The sequence below is a fragment of the Lipophrys pholis genome, assembly GCF_963383615.2.
Source record: "Lipophrys pholis genome assembly, chromosome: 15".
NCBI classification, from domain to species: domain Eukaryota; kingdom Metazoa; phylum Chordata; class Actinopteri; order Blenniiformes; family Blenniidae; genus Lipophrys; species Lipophrys pholis.
Genome location: NC_137642.1, coordinates 13,620,596 through 13,637,681, shown reverse-complemented (window position 1 = coordinate 13,637,681; position 17,086 = coordinate 13,620,596). Strand labels below are relative to the sequence as shown.

At 40.6% G+C, this 17,086-nt stretch overlaps 2 protein-coding genes across 4 annotated transcripts in view; one reads left to right on the top strand and one right to left on the bottom strand.

Moving 5' to 3' along the window:
- The window catches only part of LOC308120987 (glutathione S-transferase 3-like), a 1,751-nt gene extending 1,702 nt beyond the window's left edge, over positions 1-49 (top strand). The window contains exon 7 of the mRNA XM_080481974.1: positions 1-49. This exon is cut by the window's left edge and continues 316 nt beyond it. The gene's annotated coding sequence lies outside the window, so the exon portion shown is untranslated.
- Positions 43-15,017, bottom strand: agpat5 (1-acylglycerol-3-phosphate O-acyltransferase 5 (lysophosphatidic acid acyltransferase, epsilon)). 3 transcript variants are annotated; one of them, XM_080481973.1, is made up of 11 exons: positions 14,184-15,017; positions 13,685-13,754; positions 13,488-13,603; positions 13,311-13,400; positions 12,125-12,215; positions 10,584-10,745; positions 7,026-7,149; positions 1,076-1,158; positions 792-893; positions 625-712; positions 43-510 (listed from the first exon to the last, which is right to left on the bottom strand). In XM_080481973.1, exons 1-11 carry the CDS (start codon positions 14,400-14,402, stop codon positions 468-470), a joined length of 1,188 nt encoding a protein of 395 aa, XP_080338099.1. In that variant the 5' UTR covers positions 14,403-15,017; the 3' UTR covers positions 43-467. The 3 variants fall into 3 exon arrangements, with proteins under 3 accessions (XP_080338099.1, XP_080338098.1, XP_080338097.1); XM_080481971.1 differs by lacking the exons at positions 43-510; positions 625-712; positions 792-893; positions 1,076-1,158 and adding an exon at positions 4,969-5,523; XM_080481972.1 differs by lacking the exons at positions 7,026-7,149; positions 10,584-10,745; positions 12,125-12,215; ... (2 more) ...; positions 13,685-13,754; positions 14,184-15,017 and adding an exon at positions 1,749-1,834.
- Between the last annotated feature and the right edge of the window lie 2,069 nt (positions 15,018-17,086).

The following is a 17,086-nucleotide window of genomic DNA, read 5'->3' as shown; positions in this document are numbered from 1 at the left end:
TGAAAGGAGTGATTCTTCTATTACAAAATAAAACACTTATTTGGAAATTATTTTTTATTTAGTTTAGCTTCATTAAAATTTTTTTACAAACATATCACTTTGTTCCCTTTGAGAAATGACACATACTAGGTCACATTTCCCTATTTTGGTCATTATTATAGTTTAGTTTTTTGTAATCTGATTATCTTAGCAGCCTGCACAACTTATATATATATAAAATCCAGCTCAAATATGCTGCACATATTGTTCTACCAGTAGTGTGAGGGAATACATATTTTATCATGAGTTACAATCATATGCATGTTCATTAAAAAAACTAAACTTAATGTAAAGTTCCAAAAACGAGCTCATATTCTAACACCCACAAAACACAAGACTTGTTTTATCAGAATGTATGAGAATGTTCTCTTAAACGCGAGGCTTGTTCAACAGACACAGAGAGGCCTCAGTCAGCGCTGTCTTCTGGGTCACATCATGATCAGGAGTAAGAGGCGAAACGCCATCAAAAAACTGAAAGAGACAAACCGCAAATTAGAAAGAAAGAAAAAAGAAATCAGCAAATGGGATTTGAGAATTACCATTTTATTTGCTCTTCATGCACTTTGAGTGAGTTAAGACTCTAACCTCAGTCCTGACATAATGCCTGCAGGCATCAACTTCCCAGATTTCTTGTATCTCATCCCCATGACGACTGCAAGGGATCCGGACGCAACTGAAAAAAGAAAACCCCATGAAAAGTTACTTGAAAGCTGAAAGCTACTGGGAATGAAAATGTGCTTTGTCACACTGACTTAATGATATCTTGATATCCTTTGGATCGTTGGAGACGTTAAAGGCGCCATAAGCAGATAAGCCACCAAAGACTAAACCGGCCATCAGAGACATCACACTGCCTGTAACAACATAAAATAAGATAAGATATCATTTATTTATCTCACATGTTGGAGACATTTGCAGTGGTACAACAGGATAGTAAATTGAAAGAAGCACACATGAAGAGAAAATTAAGAGTGAAATGTTGAAAATCGTCATTTTGATTGAAAGAAATAATGCAGGCCATTCAATGTAACGTCACCTTTTCTCTTGTATCCCATAAATCCTCCAAATAGAATGGCTGCGGCATAGCCAAATCCAATCCAGTCCACTGCCATCGCCACACTGTGACGGGAATAAAGAGAAGGAATCAATGCAGACCTAAGAGAGCTGAGCTTGTGATTAGACTCCCCAAAACAAAATACCCCAGTTGTGTATTTATAAAGAAACTTCATTCATTGTACATTTTGCCTGTAACGTCTCAAATTCATACCTTCTCCTGTTATTTTTTTATTGGCTATTACACTTGTTTTGTTTTAATCTCTGGCTCGTTATTTTGAATGGCATTATGTGACCGTGACATCATTTTATGGCCTAACTGCCTTCTTATATAAAGGAATTCAGAATGACGTATGCGCATTTGCCTCAAAACAGGTACCGCCTAGAGATATTTATTGGATTCTCAATAAAATAAACAGATTCAAAGTCCACGAAATCCTTTCTAACTTGACAGCAAAGTAAATCTGGTGTTGATCTAAACGAACGCTCCACTGGATGTCGCTGTGAGACCTTCACGATCACAATATAAAACGAGCTACAGAAGAAGGCGACAAAAAACATTATTTACAGGATATTAAGAGCCGCAGCTAACTTCGAACATAGCAAACACCGACTCCAGGCTCATGATCATGTTTGTCTCGTCGTACATTACAGACCTAGTTGCTTGAACCGCTGAGGCGTCAGTTACGAGTATAAACGTTGTTTTCTGCCCAAAGAACATGCACTTCCTGGTTCCGGCCCACAAACCCGACTGCGCATGCCTCGTGATGCGTTCACGAGTTATCAAGAAAGTCGGAGTGTAAAACCATACACATTTTCAATCTAAATGACAGAACATTGTTGTCGATACTGTTTTGAGCACGACGTGGTACCAAAGTTTATTTCGTTTTATTACAATATGGAATTGTCTTTAGTTACAGTTGGACTCAACTTGCGTTTCGAGTAAGGACATTTGGTTTTGTTTGCCCTCTTGTTGCCTTTTTCTAAATTGCCATGAAATCTAAAAGCTCGAGAGGTTTTCTCTCATTCTGTATCCTGAGCAAAAATGCATTCACGTGGCCACAACTAAGGAACACTCGTATGTTCAAGGTAATGTCAATGCAATAAGGTTTAAAGAAATCTCATCTGCACACAGAGCTGTATCCTACCGTTAAATGTATTAAAGGAACTAAAATGTTATTAACAGCACAACAATGATTTGACAAACAGTTGCCAAAAACACACCGTCAGAGATTTTGCCATTTCAGTAATTTCTTAGAAAACTCAGGATAAACCATGTGACACTGAGCCCCATGTAACATTTTTCTTCGGATAAAACTGTATAAACACTTTCAAGGAGCTACACCTGAAGTTGGCAATTGTTCTATTTGTAATGGCATATATTGTTTAGCAAGAGTCTCCAAACTTTGTGTGATTGAATGGAACTCTAGCCCAAAGGTGGTTTATGGGTAGCATAATGGTGACCCCTGCTGGCCAGTAAGTGTATTGAAGGACAGATCCAGAACAAATCTGATAAAAACGGATTCTTGAGACAGCCCCTCCAAATGAAACACCTCTAACATACAATAAAAATGTCTCAAATCAATTGCAAATACAAAACTGCCTTCATCTTCACAACTAGTGACTGAAATAGCCATAATATCCAGACATCTTGGATTATTCAGTGCAGAGGGCAGCCAGTTGGATGATGAAAAAAGTTCAATCACAGATTTCTCCGAACATTTAGTTTTCAAATATAACCTCTCATAATTCAAAATGTAAAGCACAATTCCGTCTAAGAGAATTGAAGATAAAGCAAGTTTTTAACAGCAGCCACAACTATTCAGTTATTCAAGAAAAGTTTTACACTTGCATATTTTTTTTTTTAGAAGCCTGCTTTTCTTAAATACTGCCATATATCATTAAGCACTGAGGTTGTCATATGTAGATAGAAGTTGTACATCTCTAATATGGCCGAGGACAAACATTTAATGATCATGTGTTCTGGATACAAAAAAGAAAGCACAACTCTCCCCAAAGAAAAAAGCTTTATTTCACTCTGACCACCCCCTTCCACACATTAAAGGTTTTATTTGTTTTATAATACTCCTTATAAAGTGTAAATCAAGGTATTCTTAGAGCAAAATAAGCCACTATGAGCTGTAGACATTGTGGCCGCATGCTGCAGTGAGCAGCAGCCACAGCAGAGCGTCTCCATGCAGTCGCCTGCTGAACAAGGGCCACTGTGGCCCTGCGTGAGACAGCGGAGGACCTCCAAAGAGAAGGCACACATTTCCAAAAAACAGTTGGCATTTAAATACTGTCTACAGCATTTCCTGATGAGTTACAGCCTGATCTTGTCAGGGTAAAAATGACTATAAAATGGCTGACAAGGGTCATTTAAGGAAGAGGGATTATTCAAGTGAGGTATTGGAGTGACATGTAAAAAAAACAAACAAACATGGGATTCCTGTACCATGTAGGGAAACAGATGTCGGGCAAACTCTGAACAGGAAAAAGAAAGCACACATGTAAAGTGACTTGTGGAAAATATGATGGTAAACAACAATGGACAAACAGTGCATTTCACAATACAGTGATGTTTATAATACAAATGGCTTTGAGTGTGCAGGAACCTGTGATATATCGTTAAACATGGCTTTGTCAGCTTGCTGTTAGGTAAATACTTCCATGTGAGCAGTAACCTCTTTAAAATAATACATGCATAAAAACAACAACTTGTGAACCCATTCTAAAGAATAGGAAATTATATTTTTGACACAGAAAGACACAAAAAAAACATTTTTTGCTGTCAACGGGACTGGCGAAGTACAAAGTATTGCTTAAAGAGGGACTTGTGATGCTTTTTAAGGATATCGTTTCTACATTGGCCATTAACCTTAAACATAGCAAAAGTATCAAATGATGTTACAAGCATCTTTAAGTAAACTTTGAGTCTGCTTGCAACATCCTCATCTGCTTTAGATGACGTAGTCACCACAGGCCAATGAGGCCGGTGTCAAATTACCTTCATCACTTGCTTTATAGATGATGTTCAATCAGGGAAAAAAGGTTGGCCTCAAAGAGAGAGAAGCTAAAACGGCTACAACAACGTGAAATGTAAATCATCAATTTAAACGGATTAGAGTCCCACAATATTGGAAAAAGAAAGTGCTGACGGAGCACAACAGGTCCCCTTTCATTTAGCAAGCAAAAAAAAAAAAATGAACGAATAAAACATCAAGGTGAACACAAGAGGTTTTGGCATTGACTGACATTTTAAAGTAAAACTAACATTTTGCATGGGTAGGACATTTTCAAACACGGACAGCTCCATTGTGAACTCGGATGGTCATCAGTGACAAAAACTGTGCTGAGAAACGTACAACACACACACACAGTCATTTGCAAGGACATTTACATGAGTAAACAACTCTCCCACAAAGAATGTATGTGCATGTTTTGCTTTTGTTTTTTTTTCACAGCTACATTCACTGTCAGTATAAAACAAAGAACGGTATGAAAATTGATGGTAAACAGTGCAGCTGGTGTCATTTAGGTTTACGGGTTCCCATGCTACTTGCGTTATTCTACCGATGTAAAAACATCACTTTACATGAGAATAGTGCATAATCTTCCTGATAATGCAACTTGGCATAAAAACATCTCCACAACCAATCACAATGAGTCAGTGCACTTATTGATCCATCAGTAGGCATGTGTACTGTGTCAGGTACATACCATGAATGTAAATGTTATTTTTAGGCTACTGAGCATACCTTCCTCTTCCTCTCAAAGTTAGTTTTTTTGTTTTTTGTTTTAAATGGGCAATGTCTGATGGGGGAAAAAAATGACCATGCAAATCTACTAATTTCACTAAATTTGATGATGGGGGGGGGGGGGGATTATTTTAAGAGCTATTTGTAATTTTTTTTACTTCAATAAAGAGATGAAGTAAAATTTGAGAAATCGAACAGTTCTTGACAAACAGTCGAGTTTAGTCATTATTTTAGGCTGCAGGTCCAAATGACATGAGGGAAGAAGTAGCACAAGATTCAGCTGAAATGTTTCGCAGTATCTCCGGTCAACAGCGGGACAGACAAACCTCTGAGCCTGTAACCTGTACCTGGAACACACCTCGTGTTGTCGCTGCGATACAGGGAAAATGGCAACCTCTCGCCCAAGTCGTTTGTGCATCTCAAGAGTGGCAGCTTCTGCACCGCGTGTTAAGGGAAAGTGTTAACCCACAGCCAGCCCAGCAGCGTCCCGCACACCCAGGTTCTTACGTACAGTCTCCTGCCGCTCCCCGTCAGCAGCATTGGCAGTGTCAGCCCCCCCAGGATCATCACAGAGGGGAGGGTTTTCCAGAGCGTCAGCGGAGAGAGCTTGCCCTCCCCGGGGAACTTGCATATTTTGTCTGAATCCTGCGACTCGTAGAAATCAGTCAGCAGCCTTTAAAAAGACAGAAGAGAAAAAAAACCAGTTCTTCTACATTAATTCTTTCTTTGAAGCGCACAACAACAGAGCCACTGAACATATGCCAGGGAAAGGTCGACGTGAAAATCTTCAACACGGCACAGAAGAGACATCGGAGCTGCTACTGTCACTATAGAGATCAATAATTTACGACTTCCTATCCTGAACATGTCAAAGCAACATCTCTTCTAGACATCCATGCATGCTCCCGTCTGACAGCACCATTTTCTGACGCGTCCCCAATGAAAATTGATTTTAGTGCAGCGTCTTGGATGATGTTTATAATCCATCATTTCCTGATCAAATAATTCAATAACTGTTGTGGCCAAAAATAAAAACACTATAACTATACAGCTTTCCAAAGGACGAATCTAATAATTGAAATGGCTTTAGTTTTTTTAGTTTTAGTTAAAACTCTAAAGACAATTAGCTTCATGTGACAGACGAGCAGAATCGTCACACTGGAGAAGCTGCTGCATAAAAAAAAAAAGTGACATTCTTGGTACAAATTACACGAATCGTTTACAAAGAAACCTTTGTGAATGAATACAAGTGTGACAAACATGCGACTGATTGTTTTATAAGAAAGCAAGTTCTTGTTTAGATGAACTCGGTCAGGTTAAAGAAAAGAAAACAAAGAGGGGAAAAAAGCAAAACACCAGGTGGATTCTGCCCAAGTTCAATAACTGAATGTATTTAGTTTCAGGCTTCCTGATGTGGAAACGAGACGTTTCCAGCGTGGGAGGCTCATGCTGGGTGTTTTTCATTGCGATTTGTTCCAGGAACTGCACATGATGAGATCTTCATAAAAAAAAAAAACAAAAATAAATAAATAATCGGTCCTGATGATCAAATGCACTGAGGGTAACGTGAACATCTGTGGTGAAGACAGATGGCACATTTTTATTAATCAGTTCAGGTTCAGTCCGCGTGGCGTTTCTCATGTTTTACTTTTTCTTTCATGTACTTTTCAAACTTTCATTCATCTTTCCCAGTTTGTCACTGAATTTTTTTTACCCGACACGAGTCAAAACAGGGCCTGAGAGTCTGTTTTCTATCTGGTCCTGGGGATCATTAAAGAGTGACAGGGTCTTTTCTCTCTGAGCCTCATTGCTCTGGAATAACCTGCTGGAGAAAATGAGGTTGGCCTTAATTGAAAACGCACCTTTCTAAATTAATTTTTTTAATTTAATTATTTTTTTTTTGTTCTACTGTATTTTTCAAATATAATCTATCTGATGTCAAACTTCTTGGATGTGAAGCACTAACTTTACTACTGGAGTGGCATTTGGACACGGAGGCTTTCGAGGATATACAACATGTCCCCTTTCTTTAGTTCAGTGAAGCAGTTTCTGCCGCTGTTAATGTCTAAAAGGCGCTATATAAAGAAAGTTCATCGAGTTCAGTTCAAATATTGATCCATGACATCACGGCATATTCTTCTGCGCGATTCAAAGTTCAAACATGCACATGCTCACCGGTCCTTCATTTCGAACCGATCGTGCAGCCACCTGCGGAAAAACATGGGCTCTGCAGGAACCTCCTTGATGTCCACACGGTCGAAGTGTATGTGGATGCGGGGACATTCTTTGCAGAGGAATTCTGTCACAAACAAACAAAAACAAATAAAAGGTGAAACAAAAATAGGAAGCGCCTTTCAGCAAAACGGCACGTCCAGCCAGACACCGGGTGATGGTGCCGTGGAGATATTGTGAAGCAGAAAATTCAACACGTAAGATAGTAGAAGAGTAGGAAAAGAACAAAGCAATGGGATACGTAACCGATAGCTGAATAAGAGGAGACAGAGATAGTGTCATAATTCACCAAAAACAACGAAGAGGTGAAACAGTCTGGAGTGTTTAATGTCAAGTACAAATTAAACTGTCAGGGTGGTGAGTGAGGAGGGACGACCAGAGTGTCTGAGAAGGTCAGGCATAAAAATGCAACCAAGTGTGAACACTCAAGGCTACTCCCGTATCCTTGGAGACCTTCAACTTCCTGTTTCCATAACACGCACTATTATCAGGAAATGTAGCGCTTCGGCCAAAAGAGGAAACCTGATCGAAGTCGGCAGCAAGAGGTTGCCTCACTGTTGGAAGGAGCACCTCCATCGGCTGCTGCACGCAGACTTTAAGTGACCGTCACACACACACAACACAATGCACAATCTGTGGCAGTTCAAGCAACCCTGATTGTTTAGTGAGAGATGGAGGCTCAAGAGAACCGACACGCAAAAACCACCGTTATACCACCACAACAAATATACATGTTAAAATACTGAAGTGGCTCTGAAACAAGGTGGCGGTAAGTGTTGTGTTCCTTCCTCACAACACGCAGGGAGTAAAGTGTCTGTTTTCAAGTTTGAGTTCGGCACGGTGACATTATGGGGCTCGTCAAGCATTTCATAGAGCAGAACATCCACTGCAGCTCGTCCACACTGGAGCGGAACAATGTTCCAAAACACACTTGGTAAAAAAAACAGACAAAACCTGGAACAGACGAAGGAAATCAACACACACTACGATGGGAGCCAAAAACCTGAGGGGAAACCAGTCATAATGATACACAGCATACGAAGAGATCACGGGTTACTAGAGATCATCACTCACATGAGAGGTGGTCAGCAGGAGGAACGGGGAATCAAGTCACACGTATGAATCCTACTTTTCTCAAGAAACCCTCCGCGCTGCGTCCTTGAGTAAGACAGGGCCGCTATGGCTCCCGAGGAGGCACGCGAGGTCGTTTGCTATTATGGGTCCTATGCTGTGGCACTGATGGTGTTCATGGCAGCAATGGGGGTCGAGCACCTTGCGTGGCGGCCGTCACCTTTGGTGTGTGAATGATGAAATTGGAACAACAGTGTGAAGCTCCTTGAAATGTGCTTTATAAGTGAACTCCATCTAGGATCTGTGTGTTTCTAAAGAGAGAGGGGGTAATAAATGGTGGAGGAAGTGGAGGACATGGAGAACACCAGCCGTCCTCAGCACAACATGGAGGAGAGCTTCCAACAGCAGGCTGGCGTCACAGAAAGCTTCAGGAGGCCCTTTTTACCCAGCAGACTGTACAGCAGCATTTTTGGATGCCAGTAAACCCATAACACTAGACAGACACTTCATAAAAATAAACAACTTTTCAGTTCCTCAATACATTGTTTTCTCACACTATTTTTGACCTGCAGTCGAGATAACACCCCGAATACAGAAATAACCCCCCCCCCCAAAAAAACAACAAACGACCCTGCAGCCTGCAAAACCAAGAAGTGAAAATGATAAATGTACAAGTTCCGCATGACTGGAGGATAAACCTACGATCAAAAGTACAAATGTTTCACAATAAGAAAGAACCCGTCACATTACAGTCAAATCACTTAATGAATGGGTGAAGACATACAATACCAATGTCCTTGTTTCGTTTATTCTAATTAGGTGGTCATCTCCATCACCACTGTCAGCACATAATCAGTATGGTTAGATAATACAGACCATAATCAAATGAGTTTAAAACTTATACTGTGACATGGCAGAAGCTTAGCCTGAAGGGTGATCTTAGTAGTTGTGCAGCTCAATTTGCTTCAACCCCTTCTACTGATTCACTTCCCGTGTGGGGTGGTAAAGAGGTGAGCAATGTTCTATCACAGCAACAACAGGCTCACATGTTCTCCCTGGGCATATATTTAGTTTTGTATACTCCACCTAATTTCAATCTGAAGACATCCCTGTACATTTGCTGATTAAATTCATTGTGATTATTTGTCTCTCTGGTCGAACAATTTCCTATCCAAGTATGTCAGACCGATTCGAACAATTCATTCTGCTGAGAAACATTCCTAAGAGTTCGGAGTCACCTGCACTTCCCTGTGAAATCGCTAAACTTACTTTCGCCGCATGAGAGCAGGAAGTGCGTGAAGAGAGGAATGTTTTTCCATTCTCTGCTCTGCTCTGTTTGCTCGAAACACATCGCTGTTTATTCCTGACTCAAACGGGATGTTGTTTTTCTTACATTCAAACAACCGGGAACACAGAATAATCAAAGACTCCAAAACATGGAGCCACGCTGTTTACAGGAAGGCGTGATTGTTAATAGGTGATGTGTGCAGGGTGATTAATTACCGGAGAGGCTGTATACAATGTTTGAGTGTTGACGGTATGCCATGTGCGTGTTTATGGACATATTGAAACACAAGAGTCACACAGGGGCCGCTGCCGGTTAAAATCTCACTTGTTTCTCTGTAATGGATGAATTACATTCTGCAGCAATTAAGTGGACTTGATTGTGTTTTGTTAAACCACTGACAGCCATTTTACGACCTACCATCTTATTGTGGGAATGTGTGTGTGAATGTGATGAATCATGTAAAGCGCCATGGGCGCTGCTCACACAGCAGAAAGGCGCCATATAAGTGAAGTCCATTTACCATATTGCACCTAATGTTTCTAAGCTACCGTGTTTATACGAGTACTTCAGGAACATGAGGCATAATTATTTGTCACACTGCTATAAATAATTCATCTGTTGATAATCAATTAGGAAAATGATTGTCTTTTGTTTCCTGCCAGCAAAGTCGAACACTCACTCACGCTGAAACCGTGTGGGTTTTCCTCCTTTTCTAAGTCTTTGCATTACGAGAAGTTACTATGTAGAAGAATTTATATCCCATATTAGACTCTAAGGATGTTTTAAGACCAGAGTATTGATCTAGTAATCCAGAAGAAATTGGCCCATCAGTCACTGATAAACATCAGTCACAGATGCAAGGTTGCAGCCCGTATATTGATCCAAAAAGCAATACAAATAAATGAATAAATAAAGGGGGAAAATATAGTCACGTTCTGAAGGCTAATATTAGATGTGCTTACACCATTTGTCTACCCTGTGCACTATCTTTTCTTGAACTTGTTTGAGCCTCTCTTTGTTATTACATGTGCCGACCCTTGAGATGAGCCGTACAGAGATCCATCAGTTTATAAAAGCAGCTGAAATTCAAAGTTTGGATGTCGGTATACATCTGCCCCGGTTTAAAAAGCTGAGCCATTCACCTGGCATCGAAGGCGCTGGTTTTCTTCGGCCAGTGGAGTCCAATGTTCCCTCGTAAGCTACTGTGATGTCGTACACGGCATCCAGGTGGTCCTTCATGGTCTCGATGGCTATGTGAGAAGCTTTCATTCTGGGTGTGAGGGTGTGGTTGAGAATAGCAAGTCCTGTGGAAAAGCACACAACAGATTTCTTACCCCTGAGTGAGAAACAGTGTGTGCCAGACTAGGAAGCTTTGTTACTTGTAATCTGGCCGTCTCTGAACGCACACGTTTCACAACTCTCCAGTGTCCACAATCAAAATAATGCTAAAAGCTTTCACAGAACACTTCAAATAAATACCCGATGCAATAAGTTCATGACAGCATTTTAATGCGAGCGCATGCGTTGGATTCGGTCAGTCACAGTCTGTTGTTCTAGGCTGATGTGGCACCATCCTCTGCTCACTAATACCCCACTAATAGCAGATAATGTCATGTGCACATGTCTGCTCTCCACTACGATTTATTTTGGATTAATGGGGGAAGGTGATATTCAAAGCTGTGGGGCAGAGATAGGCTTAATCTCTGCAGAATAAATGCTGTCTGTCCACTGAGCACAGAGATATCATGTCATGTATGCAGACGCAACAAATGAACAAAGCTACACTTTTAGTGTTACTTAAGAAAAAAAAAAATACTTTTAGTTAATTTTACCTCTCATGGTGTAACAGTCCGTCTCTAATCTGTTTCTCTAATCAGCCGATTGCAAGGTCACTTATTCTTCAAAACTGAGCTGCACGACCGCAAGACTTGGTAAGCAGCTTTTGTGTAGGGTGATCATTTTCTACTACCACACAGCTGAACCACATAGAAAAAGGGAAACTTGTACTTTATGTGCAGCATTTGTGGAATGCACAGCAGGGGATGTGAGTAACACCGCTCAAAAATGATCAAAATCTTTTCAGCCAATAGCTTTTGTATGCTGATGGATTCGATGATGCCATTTTGCAGAACTGAGACAATTCAACTAAAAAAAAAAAAAAGGAAGAAGCAGCCTGGTCCTGTTGTCAGAAAAGATGCTCGGTATTGGCAGAGATTTGATATTTTCTTTCAAGGGTGCAAGTGCAACACATATTCTGCTGTTCATCACATAAATGCGTAAGCAACCGAGCAAATGTGACATTTAAAATAGAAAGAAAGAAACTTTTAATATTCTAAGATTAACTGTCGGAAGGCAATGATAAAACATAAAGATAAAAATCTACCGAGCACTTTATTTTGTGGATCGTTGATTTTAGAAAAATTTATATTGGTGCCGTTTATGTTTTGAAGCTCTAACAATTTGGAGATTGTGAAAAGTTTAACATTTCTAAAAAAAAAAACCTTTTAATTTTGTGACGGTCGTGGTTAACTTTCAGGACAATTTAAAAGACGCTCTTTGATCAAACTTAGAATGGGACCACAGGCCACACAACAAAACCCAGTCAGCTGTTTTGCAGACTAAGAGCGCTGTGTTTGATTAGTATGCAGCAGTGCAGCAGTGAATGGCCACTCTCCTGCTCTACCTTCTTTCACAGCAAAAGCCTGACTGTCGGCGATAACATTCTTCAGCTCTGGATTATACCGAGTTCCTTCTGGGAAGATGACAAGGTACATCTGTGGGGAGAAAAAACATGAGAAGTGAAAGCTTTGGCGGGCCTTTATTTGAAAGATTTCTTGAAAGTTTCATTGGACTTGTTGAGGAAGAAATGGGGCGAAATAACACTATGGTGGACTTATAATGTGAAACAGAAGGAAACTGGTTAGTTTGTATTGATTCTCACAAAATCTGAGTGTGTGTGGAGATGGAAATTAAACCTGCTACACAGGTAAAAATACTTGTTTGCTTCCCATTTTCTGGTCAAATATCACTAAGTTGTACTTGTTGCACAAGTTGTGAGAAGAATCACATCTTTCATCACTTTAAAGAAATGGAGTAATTATTATTGTAAAAAACAATTATTCTCAGGTTCTCTTTAGAGCACAGAAATCCACACTAGAGCGCGCATGGCTTTCCCAGGACAATGTTTCTGGAATGCACACACAGGCGCACTAATCCCTTCACAGTCAGGTCCTAAAACCGATTAGAAAAAGAAAAAAGCCCTTTTAATACAATATTTCCCACTGTGCTTGAACTTTTCCTGCATCAAATGTCTCGAACACTTAAAAGGAACCATTTAAAATTAATTCTTGAACATTTGTTTTTCCCCCCCCAAAAACGTTGTTTTTGATTAACTATTTGGCAGTGGTGGCCAAAAGGTTAGAAAAGGAAGCTTATGAATGGAAGTTTGATGATTAACATCCCACTGTTGTGACACCTTAAGCAAAGCCCCGGCTGATCAGGTTGTATTGGGAAGGAATCAGTTGTAAAACTTGTGCCGAATCAAACATGCAGATCAAATGGTCCATAGTGAGGGCCTTTAAAAGGAACATCCATAACACAAGCTAGATGACAAATGCAATGAAATATATGAAGCACACAAAAAGTGTTTTACATTTTTTTAACAATGATCGTACCGACTTGGCTGGTTTATACAGAGACAATAAATGAATGCACATCCATTTTCAATCATCTGAGATGTTCAGAAAGGAAATCCCAGGTATGAATATATCCCAATTTGATCTTTAAATCCTTATCCGTAGTTCCATTTGGTGCAACAGATGAGACACACATATAGAGGCACAATCAAGGTGGATATAAAGAACACTTACTGGTGCGCCATATTGAGTCTGCATCGTGAGTTTCTTCCTCATTGCCTTTTCGTTAAAATTGGCACTTCGTTTCACGTAGATTCCACCGTGCTGAAACAAAAACACCAAAACTTGGAGGAATGTGACTAAAGTTCATTCTTTTCATAAGACATCCTGATGCTGACACAAGTACGTTACCTGAGAGAAATACCATCCGTAAAGCGGAAGCCACTTGAGTCCATCTTTCAGGACATACCTGACATGACCAATAGCACTCTGCCTGATGGCAAGCATGTCGGCAATGATCCAGTCAGCTACGTGGGGAGTACAGACAACACAGTTTAATTCCGCTCCATGATTAAATCTTTGTAAAGCAGTGAATTCAAATGATGTACCTGTACATTGATGATTTGACAGGTAGATCACATTCTCTTTGTTCTTTGGTATATCTCCATATATTACAATCTGCAGATGAAGTAAGGGAAGGTTATACATTTCACACATTACACAAATTTCACACATTCACACTAAACCTTCCATGTCGTCTCTGGTTGCTGGTGCATTCAAAGACGTTAAAAACCACAATAACAAAAGGTGCAACAACACTTCAGAAGAATGCAGACTTTCTTGCCATGCACCTGGTTCATCAAGGTCTTGTTTGTCAGCCTGTCTGAAACTTTAATCTTTTGTTTGTTTCACCAGTTTCAACACCCCCAAGAACCCTGCAGTGCAAAAATGCAATATCCTGCATGGGGTGTGCATGACCCAGACTTTGCATGCTTAAAGCCTCTGCTAATAAAGAAAGTATTGTAGTGGGCATTAGTGGCTAAATCCCTCCATGGACAACACTGCCAGCGTCACTCTATCACATTAACCAGACAAAAGAGGACTCACCTCCACTCCAGTGTAGTTCTCAAAGAAAAACAGGACCATGCTCTGGTAGATGCAGTACAGCCGGTCGTCTAACTTGTGGTAGACACTCGCTGGTAAGACTGTAGAAAGTAGGCGCCACACTCCCCATGACAGCAAGTAAGCCGGGGCAGTTCCCAGCATGATGGTGGCTGGAAACCAGTACCGCAGCGAGTAGGTGTGCACAACTAAAGACAGCAGCATGGTCTAACCTCTGGCTCAACTCAAAAAAATATATATATATCTATATATCCCTGAAGTAGAACTGTCGGTACAAGACCGATCAAGTCACAGTGCGCACTATCTCCCCAGGACCACACCTGGCCTGCTCTCTGCACACCTGTCCTGGCAAGTCAGCATAAGAAAGTGAACAGCTAGTCGGCTAAAGCTAATTTTAACCTTGTGTGCAAAACGCAATGTGCCCGGGCGACTCCATCCTGCAGGACACGGACACAAGAACGACCCCAGCTATCTGACGGCCACCAGCATGTCGGAGCGGCGATGCTGAAAGGCGACCTCAAGGCGAGCTCTGGATTTACAGGAGAAGTTTGAGAAGCAGCATTAGCCCACTACCGAACGTGTTCAGCAGGACAGGAAGTTTTACACATCACGACCTCGGACACAAGTCGCCTCCTCTGTTGTGGTAAAGATGGCAACGTCCATCCAAAACGTCAAGTCAGTGGCTAAAAGGAGAGTTCTTCTTTATTTCCATCCCCACTTCTTCATGTTTATCCGGCTAGCTGTTCACAAACTAGCTGCAGCAAATGTCACTCACACTCACACACACACGCCTCCCTACGTAATCACACCCTCCAACATGAAGCGTTCTGATTGGCCGGGTGACGTCAGGGGCTTTAGCCAATCCGGGAGAATATACTATGAGCACGCGATGTTCCAGTATTAAACGGCCAGACCGTCTTTTTAGTCCTACAAAAAGCGAGAGCGCGACCATGAAACCCAGCCAGCTCCAAGTCATTCGTGATTGCTGTGTAGTAGCTTAACGTTACTTTGTGGCTGTTTTGTGTCATGTTTGGAATTGCAGTTTTGGGTTGTGGGAAGCAAATTAATAAATTAATTACAAGGCTCATAAAGATCCCATGATGATATTCTTACAAAATATATGTGTGGGTGCGCGCTCTCTCTCTCTCTCTCTCTCTCTCTCTCTCTCTCTCTCTCTCTCTCTCTCTCTCTATGTGTATATATAGATATCCCTACAGAATTGCTCCATATATGTTTGTGTGTTTGTGTCAGCTTCAGGGTGAATCTAGTCATGGCCCAGTCATTGAGGACTTTGTACAGTGGTGTGAGGAGTCCTACCTTCATTTCATTAAACAGCAAGGCAGGTACGGAGTCACTTCAATTAATGGTAAGAAAATAGAGCAAGTGCAATCATATAAATACCTTGGTACCATTATTGATTAACTCAAACTTGATGAAAATTGCAGTTGGTGAATGAGCACTTTTCTCTGTCACTCACCACACAAAGGCCTGTCTGGTTCATTGAGTGTTTTGTTTGTTATGGTATGCCAAATGTAATTACAAATATGCAACACAAACCTACCCATGGTTACGAATAAAGTAACCTTGAACCTTTAATCATAGGATGGGATTCCCTACAGCATTGCTCCACACAGAATAGAATATTAAATGAATGTCTATAAGTACAAGGCTTAACGGGAATAGATCCAATATCTACAAGGAGAAGGGCTTGACAGCAAAAACACTGTTAAAGAACCAAGATTATGGTTGTCAACTTTCTTTGGAGTTACTCTTTAGATTACACTTCTTCATCATGTGTATTATTACCTGTAGCTGGTTAATCTGATTTGCTCACAGTGCTTGGGGCTATCTAGAAAAGGTTATGAGTCATAAGTGAAGTTTGCTTCATTTTGGGTTTGTTTATGGTCTTTGTGGTTATTTTATTCCACTTTGTGGCTCTCTGACCCTTTGAGACTCTAATGATCACTAATTCCTTTTCGACAGACTATGAGCAGCTGGTTGCACACCGGCCACAGGCACCAACTAAGCCTAGTCATTGGTTCATGGCAGCAAATTAAAAGTAGATATCAGTTGAAATTACTTCAAATTACTGTATTAGAGTTTATTTCAAGTTTAAAGGAACTTAAAGACAATACTGACAATTAGTATTATAATTAATAATAATTTAAGGATGCACCTAGTCTTTTTCATAATTCAGCTGCAGTAATTCCCATAGTCCTTGCAGTTTATCCACTCAGTCACAGATTGGACATCTTCCAGTGAGGAAGAAAGTTTTGTTGCCATCACAATGATATAAGTTGACAATTCCCACTATATCAGTGTTTCAAAGTAATGCCACCTGGGTTTTTTTTTTTTACTTCTTTGTCATGGTTAATGTGAAGTCAAGTAACCCACCTGAATTCCTGGCTCACTTTTGTCATTTATCCATATTCCTATACATTTTTGTGTTTCTATTTTAGGGTTACAGTCCTGGAGCCAATCCCAGCTGACTATGAATGGACAGGTCCATCCCAGGTACAGAGGGTCACATTTACACACGGGAAGTTTAGAGTCATTGATTTTCCAGCTTGCATGAAAAGTAAAATATGGACCATGAGAACGTGTCTGGTCCACACAGAAAGGCTCTGCCTGGATTCAAACACATGTCATTCTCACTATGAGTTAAGAATGCCTATCACCTCACCATTGTGTACCACACCACCTATAACCAAAGCAGTGATACTTATATTAAAGTGTGAAGAAGGCTACAAAAATATACATGTTTTCTAATTCGAGAGGGATTTGTATCTGGCAAAGATTCATATTTTGGTAGTATTTGGTGGTTTACGCTGGCGTCGGACAAGAAAAACTTAGGCTGGCATTAATAAGTACTACTGCTGTTTTAGTTT